This window comes from Pteropus vampyrus, unplaced genomic scaffold, assembly GCF_000151845.1.
Source record: "Pteropus vampyrus isolate Shadow unplaced genomic scaffold, Pvam_2.0 Scaffold34, whole genome shotgun sequence".
Taxonomy (NCBI): Eukaryota; Metazoa; Chordata; class Mammalia; order Chiroptera; family Pteropodidae; genus Pteropus; species Pteropus vampyrus.
Window position 1 is genome coordinate 6,621,243 of NW_011888815.1, and position 8,942 is coordinate 6,630,184.

General features: G+C 51.0%; 1 protein-coding gene across 1 annotated transcript in view; it reads right to left on the bottom strand.

Annotated features, from left to right (window-relative positions):
• Positions 1-8,942, bottom strand: part of LOC105290274 (A disintegrin and metalloproteinase with thrombospondin motifs 17-like) — a 193,846-nt gene that overhangs the window by 93,070 nt on the left and 91,834 nt on the right. Inside the window, exon 8 of the mRNA XM_023529013.1 lies at positions 3,142-3,247. Within this exon, the coding sequence (XP_023384781.1) occupies positions 3,142-3,247 (106 nt within the window). The remainder of the gene's footprint in view (positions 1-3,141; positions 3,248-8,942) is intronic.

Consider the following 8,942-nt stretch of genomic DNA (forward strand, 5'->3'; position numbering starts at 1 on the left):
ACTCCTCCTCCAGGCAGAAACACAGAGCAGCCCCTCCCCCCGGTTCTCACCCACGACCCCCCCGTCAGTCCCTGCCTAGAGCCGGGGCTGCAGCCCTGTCAGCCCCATGTCCTCACCAGGGTGGCCAGGCAGAGGCCCGTCACCCTCCTCCCCGGTACTTGAGTTTGCTACGAAAACCCTTCTCGATGACTTATGGGCTTCCTTCTGCCAGCCTGAAGCAGCAGAGCCATGCCATGTAGTGTCCTTTCTGCCTTGGCTGGCAACACATTGACGGTACCTTGATGTTTTTCAGTATATAACAAGCTCTCTTTTTTATTATCTATCTCTTGTCATTCGGATCTTCGTTTTAATGGCCCTGTCGCATAGGTATGTTATCATATAAGTGATCCCAGATCATTTTAGGTAGAGAATAGAAATTGTTTTAAAAATACCAGTTTCCTAATCTATAAAGAACTATCTAAAATACACCGACCTCGCAGGACTGATTCAATAGCATAAGTGCACAGCATCTAACACAGTAGGTGCTCAATAAATGAGATCTGATTTGACTTAAACGGCATTAGTGCATTATTAATTCACACCCTAAGCAGCATTACTGACATTACCATGACAAGAACTTTTCATTTAATTGATCATTTGGAACCGATGTGATTATAAACTGGATTGGAGCCCGTTTATAGAGTACCCAATCAATTATTTTTGAACTGTAATATTTAAAATAAAACCACACGAACAAAGAGACACCAGAAAGAGGAAGAAAAATACAGTTCCAGGACTCAGATGAGTTAACTGCTGAAAATGAACCTGCAGCTCAGCTTCGTGTTTTCTGACAACCGAGGCGGAAGGAACATCATGCCACCTTCTGCGCCTCTCGGTGTCCAACACGTGGGCGTAAAGGTGGCTGCTCGCACTGACCCCGTGGGAGGGACCTCGGGTGAGTAACGGGAGGGCACGGCTACGCATGCCCACGTGCCATGGCACACGCCCCATCCTTCAGAAGAGAGGGGTCACTCTATCAGGATTAAGTGTTGAGGGTGAACCCCGTGGGGACTCTCTAGGGGTACGTAGAGGGTCACTCTTTATTTTCTCGGGGAGCATGGGTCAGCGGTCCACCCAGCATACCAGCCCGTCTATCTTTGTGCGCGTGTATTTAAGGGACGTGGTGTTAAAATGCTCCACTCCCTCCCAGAATACGGAACAGCTTCCAAATGTTCGTGCCTGTGAAGCGGCCTGGCCGGTGGGCCTATACCTTCTCAAGCCTCACCTGTTGCTCTGAGCCCAGATGACCAGTGGGGGTCTGAGGATGGAGAGAACGTGGCTTTAGCTTTGGGAGATCTGCTTCCCAATGCTTGAGAATAATCAGAGATAACAGACTTTCCTGGGAAAACTGTAACCACCCAACTAGGGGCAGGGCCAAACGCTAGCAAGATTTATTGGTTTGGGTTAGCAATAAGGTGTTTGTTTTTGTAGGTAATTAGAGTTCAAGAGCAAGCTATAAAGAGTCCTCCAAGAAATTCTAACCAGACTGTAGCTACAGGCTATCGTGGTCTGACTGAATCTAACCATTCATCTTTGCAGACCTCCTGGGCTAAGACGCCGGTGTCTGACCCAGCACGATGGCACCGGCCTTCAGGGAGAAAATGGCCCTCTGTGTCGCGGGTATGCAAACGGCACTCTGGCACATGCCCCGGCACTGCCTGCTGCCACGAGACTCTGCAACTCGCACATCTATCTGAAGGGCCACATCCAGATGCATGCTGGGAAATTCTGTGACAGCTCTGAGTTCTCACAGCCATCACGTCCTTGGTTCCCAGGAGCTGTGATGCACGGAGTGAGACGCTTGCCATAGCCGTACCGATTTATGCTTTTCTTACAGCAGCCGTTCTTGGGAACGGGGTTTTGTTTAGTTTTCGGTTCTAACAAATCAGAGAGATGAGTACGACTTTGATTACGATTGATGCTTAAAATCACTTTCTAATAGGCAAAACAGTATGGGCAAAGTGCTGTCACCAATATTGTAAAAATATTGTCGATGTGAAATAACTATATATTTAAAGACAATGGCTGATCCTGCTTCTCTTGGCCAATAATTTGTATTTCCTCCTTAATCCCAGGAAATAAGCGTAAGATCATTTCCGCTCACTGTAATCACATCATTGACAGAGAAGTCAATTACCAAAGTGCCTATAGGAGTGAAAAAATTAAAACGGGACCAGATAAATACAATAAGCAAACAACAAATAAGTAAAGCCACAGATATGGCTAATACTGGAGGAAAAATATACATACTCTTTTTTAACCAAGAACTAAACTTCCATTTAATTTTGTTCTGTTCAAGCCAGTATAAATTTTCCCATTGTTTTGCACGCTCTGGCCTCCTAAATTTCTTTATTTTTTAAGTTCTTAAGCAGTCATATCCCTATTTTTCCTTCAGGGAAAAAACACGAAACGGACACCGAGTCCGGGAGGAAGAGCAAACCTTCAGACTGCAGTTTCAGAGTCGGCCCTGGCTTTCTGCCACCTGAGACCTCCTGCAAGTGACCTCAACCTTGGGTCAGCCGGCTCAGCCCCTCTGACCTACTGCGTTTCCATCTGGAAAACTAGGAGGCCGCCTCGGAGTCTCTCTACTACACATCTGGGCTCTGAGTTCTGTGCTTATTTACTGCTGCAGGGAGGTTGCCACGTGCAAAAGCGATAGCGACAATCGTTTCCAACAAAGACCCTGACATTCTACCTTCGGACATTCGCACGTGGTCTGCAACTGGCTGAGAAGGAACTAGGGGTCCAACGGTACGAAGATGAACCCCATTATCCGAGCAATATATTTACAGTGAATCAAAGATCATGCTGATCCAGGAAAGGAAATGGAACCGCGAAAGACACTGAGAAAAATCGCGTCCCATTACAGCGCATGCTTCAAGAATAGACACGAACGCCCGACTGACATTTAACTCTCGGGGTCTGTCTGCCGAGCAGTCTCTCAGGTTCCCGAAGAGCTGGGGCCCAGGCTTGCTGGCCTAGGTCCCCGCCACGGAAGGAGCAGAGGCCCAGAGCAGAGCTATTTTAGAACCTAGAGGATTCAACTGCAAAAACGTGTATCCAGAGAGAGCTGAAACGGGTAGAACACGGTCTGATACGTACTTGTGGCCCAGCTCATGGGCGATGGTGAAGGCCAAGTTGAGACCATTGTCTTCGGCAAGTACGCATTTCCTCTTCGCGCTGCACACGCCGCCCAAGTAAGCAATTCCTGCAGCGGAGACACAAAACACATCCTCATCAGAGCGTGGGAGGCCCCGACCTCGCCCGGAAGGCCTTGACCTTGCTTGGAAGGCCCGACCTTGCTTGGAAGGCCCCGACCACACATGGAAGGCCTTGACCTCGCCCGAAAGGCTCCGACCTCGCCCGGAAGGCCTTGACCTCTCCTGGAAGGCCCCGACCTTGCCTGGAAGGCCCTGACCTCGCCCAGAAGGCCTTGACCTTGCCTGGAAGGGCTTGACCTTGCCCGGAAGGTCCTGACCTTGCTTGGAAGGCTCTGACCTCGCCTGGAAGGTCTGCACGGTCAACGTCAAGGGGGTACACTAGGATGATGACAAGCCCGAGGCTGGACCTGTCATTCCAGAGCTCAGAGGCAGACTGGCCTGCATGTGAGGCTTTCGTATGCGCCTAATGATGATGATGATCAGAACCACCTAAAACATCTATCCAGCATTTAATACGCGTCAGGCGATAGGCTGAGCGGTTTACATGTGTCACCTTAGTCCTCATTATCCAGGGTGGTAGTAACAGAGGGAAACTGAGGTTCAGAGAAAAAAGGTGGTGTGCCCCGAATCACCGGGATTGGCACCCAGCGCTGGGATGCTGTCCAGCTTTGCCATTTGGGGCTGGGACCAGGCGAGGCCAGTGAGGCAAGCTGCTCGGTGTGCCAAGTTCAAGGAGGGTCTCCCTCTCAGGAGCTGGCCCTGCATGTCCATGTCCCTAAGGGGTGGGAGCACCTCCTTAAATTCTGTACCCTGGGCACCCCCTTCCGGTCACCCCAGCCTTGGCCTGTGAGGGTCGTTGTTCTCAGGGTGTGTGGGCCTGGACCAGGCTGGAGCTGATGGACACCGGGCCAGGGAAGACTGTGAGAAATGTTCCAAACACTTTCAGGAGAGAGAGGATGAAAGCGGGGTGCAGAGGGAGAGGCCGCGGACGCACGAGAGTCTGGAGGCCACCAGGGCGGACGAGCCCACGCACCCCGCACAGCCTTGACCGGGCCTGGGGCAGGCTGCCAGCCTCTGGAGGACACGTGGGGGTTTCCAGAGGGGAAAGGCCAATCTGGCAAAGGGATGTGTGTCAACAACATGGGGGCCTTGGACGGACGGGGCGAGGCTGGGGAATGCTGGCCGCTCAGCCCTGCGTGGGCCACGTCGCCAGCTGACGCTCGGGGCTGACACTGCCCATGGCAGCTCTCCGTGCTTCCTCTGAGCTTCCACGATCTCTGCATCCAGGACGGCCAACCCTCACCACCTGGGTCCCCCCAGGGCTTATCCCAACAAAAGCGGGAGTCCACGGACCCCCCACCCCAGGGTTTGGGGTAGAACTCGAGTGAGGACTGGAAACATCTGTGCCCCACTGTTGGTGGCATCTGACTCCTCGGTGTGGTGCGTGAAATAAACGAGCAGGTGGTGGCATGTGATGGCTGGCGTGTCACACACCTGAGGAGACTCAGTGCCCCTCTTGCTATGAGGTCACAAGGGGTGTGTCACCGGAGGTGGCTCTGCTGGGCTGTGGTCAGGTGCACATTGGCCAGGCCTCTCTCAGCTGCACCCTGTCTGCCAGGCCAGCCCTGTGCCCTGGGGTGGGGGTGGGGGGCTGCGGCCACTGCTCACGGGGAGCCCACCCACCACGCCGCACGCCGCCCTGCCCGAGCTCCCCTGCGCTCACATGCACAGGCGTCTTAGGGCCCAGAGGCGACCTCGCAGGCTCAAGGAGTTGTGGAGGGAGGAGTTGGCAGAGGGCAGAGCAAGACAGGATGGGGGACTTAGGTCATTACGAATGAATCCGGAGCATTTGAGGTCTTGCTTCCTGACACTGTCCTCGGCTTGGCTCAAATAAACTCTTAAAAAAATTCAAAAAAAAAGCAACAACTAAAAAGAACCTCCCTTCCGGCTCCCGAAGAGCTAAACCAACATCCAGTTTGTTGACAGCAAATTCAAAGCCAGGTGGACCTCAGTCCCACACAGGGCACCCCTTCCTGCCCGGTCCCCACCCAGGGACACAAATGGAGCTCGCCAGCCCCGCAATGTGCATCAGGGGTGTGGCTAGGGGGCTCTGCTCACGCCCGGCACGCCCAGCTGGGCACCACACCTCGTCGATTTGTAATTTAGAAACATGCGACATGCTTGGCCAAGGTTGAAGAATTTTTCTTAAGGGAAAAAAAAAAGAAAAAAGAAAAAGGAAAAAATGTGATTTGGCCTCAAGACACATTTTTTTTGCACGTGGACAGCATACTCGGGCCATGCGGACGACTGGAAGAAGTTGACAAGCAGAAAAGATGGGATCCGGCTTCTTGGTGCCTTCAAGGTCATCGTTCTGGTTTTGTTTAAAAATGCTTTGTGGGTTGCTGCCGTCGGTGGAATGCTCCTGCACAGCCCTGCTGGAATGCGTGTGCGGTGCACACGCGCGTGCACACACACCCAGCAACACCCTCCCAGCCCCGGCCAGGCCTCCCGCGTCAATAAATCAATTAGAAACAATCCAATGTGCACGCCCGGGAGAAGTCGTCTGCTGAGGGGGAGAGGAGACATCTGAGGCCAGCTGCGCCGAGCTTGCCGTCCCTAGAGTGTCTGCTGACCCAGCAGGCTTTAAACGCCACACAAACATGACCCCGGCCTCAGCCACACTCGGCACCCGGAGCGGGCAGTCCCAAGTCTCCACTCTAATTAGTTAATGGGCAATTCTGGGAAAACGGCTAAGCCAAAAGCCTTTTAATAATGGCATTTTAATATTTCCAAGGCATAGATGCATTTTTTTTTTTTTAAACTAGAAACAATGGCTCAGTTTGTTTACAAAAAAGTGCTCTCACACCAAGGTGGATTAAGGTCTGGTGCTTTTTTAACAATTTATGCCGGTTGCGAACAACCCAGCCATAAAACCGAGCAAAGCGAAGTCCGGAAAAGGAAAAAGAATAAAAAATAAAAATAAAAATAAAAAAAGGGCCCCCGACCCTGGAGCACAGGAGCCGAGTGCGTTTATCACACGTGTGGAAACGCTTAGAACTCGCAGAACGAAGTCTGGAGAAAATCCCGGGTTATCGTAAAAGCGAGAGCTGCAGGGAATAAACGGTCATTAAGCCACCAGCTTCCGCAGGAAACAGAGGCCACCGCTATTGCACGTTTGCTGGTTGAGAACGCACTGGGCACCGGGAGAGAGACCCGTCCACCGCCTCCGGCCACGAAGGCGCCAGCTGCAAACACCCACCTGGTTCCCAATCGGCACTTGTCAAGATGTGAGGGCAAATCAGTTTTCTCTACCCTGATTTCTGTTCTTAAAAGGTGAAGACGGCAAGCATAAGATCCCCGAACGCGGGCGCCGAGGCTGTGGGGCCGGCGGGTCCCCCCAGGGCAAGGAGCGTTTAGACCCGACAGCGCTGCTTTCCACGGCTCCTGCCTTCCACGACTTAACGTGCAGGAAGAAATCGCAGTAGGATTTAGTTTTAAGTTTTTCAAAACGTCGTTCCGCGCGTGTCTGCAGAGCCCCCTGGAACAAAAGGGAAGCGGGGAGGCCCGTGGGGGCGTTGATGAGGGTCCTCTCCGAGGACCAGCGCCCTCGCGTGCTTGGCCCTCCCCCGTTTGACAGGTGCGGGGACGGAGGCTCGGTGGGCAGCTGCGTGGCTCATCGAGGCGCTCTGCCTCCCACACTCACACTCTTTCGGGCAAAGCCTGGGCCTCCGGCACCAAGGCTTTGAGCACCAGCGACAACGAAGCATCTTTGAGGATTTAGGAGATTTTCATAAATCTTAACGTGAGCTTATACAGAGATGTGGGTGGGACAGAGTAAAGGTTTCACGTGTTAAAGTCCAAGTGTTTTTAATCCTTAAGATAAAAGGACTCGGGGGATAGACACGGCCATGCGAAAAGCAGCTGCCTCTAAGACGTGCTGAAGTCATGACAGGTCTCTAATTTTCTCTTCTTCCTTCTTTTGGCTTGAACCGAATGCAGTAAATACGCACTTGCTATGAAAATTAGAGTTATTGGTTATATTTCATTTATCCAAGGTGACATGTAGCAGATGCAGAGGTGGGAAACCAAAAAAAGAAAAAAAAAAATGCCAGATTTTGATATCGATGTGAAGGAAATTCATAGTTAGCACATAATTGAGTATGTGCTTGTACCTTAACTCTATGTCCGCTACACCGCCGGCACAGATTAGGGAAGCAAAACACGCTTTAAAAACCTGAAATGCTGAGGGTAGAGATGAAGGGCTGGAAAGTTTTTCCGATGCCCGGAGAAAATATTTAATTCATCCAGAAAAGCAGATCACGTCCAGCAGAGCCTTCTGACCTGTCTTCCCAGTCTCGTCAACTCTCTTTTGTTCTCAGGAGGAGCATAATTTCGGAGAGGAAATTGGGCAAGGAAGTTTAATTATTTTCTTTTTCAGTAGAAAATGGCACGGTGTGAGCCCATACCCCTTAAGCGCACAGTTGACCACGGGATCCTTTCTAGATTTACGAAGTGAACAACGCAGCACAGTATAAACTCTGATTTATCCAGCACGTTAGCAAGTGTAAACAGCTTACAGCCATTGCTCACGTCTCAGACCTGCCCAGGCTCTGCCTCTCAGAGGAAAGCTGCTCAAGGTACCAGCAGCGCCACGGTTGTCATGGCGACGCCACGCTGCCAATCGTGAGAAAGCAACGTGGGTCTGCTCGCTCGGCCACCACGGTGGTTGAGACTCCGTCACACGTCGAGCCTTGATGGCCAGTGCTGTGCTCTTGCAAACTCTACTGAGTGGTTGGAGTGGCTGGATTTGAATTCATGAACCACATCTGAAAACCAATGTCTTAGAGTCTAGGATGTAACAAATAAAAGGTAACTACAGTCGATTCTCATTCTCTACGGTCATTAGGGTCTGAAAAGTCACCTTGAACAGTACATTTGTGACTACAGAACCTTCTATTTGTAAAAAGAATAGAGGGTTAGGCCCTTGGAACCTCTGATCACAATATTCTCATCGACTGTTAACTGATCAATACATTGGCTTGTTTTATGTGTGTTTCTGTTTAAAGACACCTTATTGAATATATGTTGTTGATTCATTACCATTGAACTCATGGCCGATAGTCCTACAACCCGTGCCTGAATAAAGCACACGTATCTTCCCCATAAGGCGCATCGCAGCCTTCCTGTGCTTCGGAATACGAGATAACATTTAAAAAATCACCCTTGGAGGCCATTCTAAACAGCGAGACCACCAACGAAACACACGAGAACGTGAAAAACACGTTACCAGATGGATCACTTGCTCATAATATGAGAGCGGAAGAGGGCAGAGTGTCACCTTGTTGAAGCTCACCTGAGAACACACCTGTCCGTCGACTCAGTTTTTTCTCTCCTCACGTGTCTGCAAACCACCACAAAGCACTACGAGCGTTGATTCCGGAGTTGCGAATACATTTTAGGGAGTAGGCAACGCAAATGCAGAATCCGCAAAGGATGAAACTCAACTGTATTCTAAAGAATTGTGTCCTGTTAACGGGCTCGATGAAGCCCTTGCCACTGGCAGTAAGGAAGTTCGGCTTTCGTTTAAGTGCTGGTTCTATTTCCTCACTCTGTATTAACCTTAATTATTTGACTAACTCAGCTCCATTCTCTTCTGCAACTTTGCTTCCAGGTTCCATCCGGGGTCAGTGGTCCACAGAGACCACCATCTGCGCCCTAAGTCACTGACCCTTAAGAGGGTCA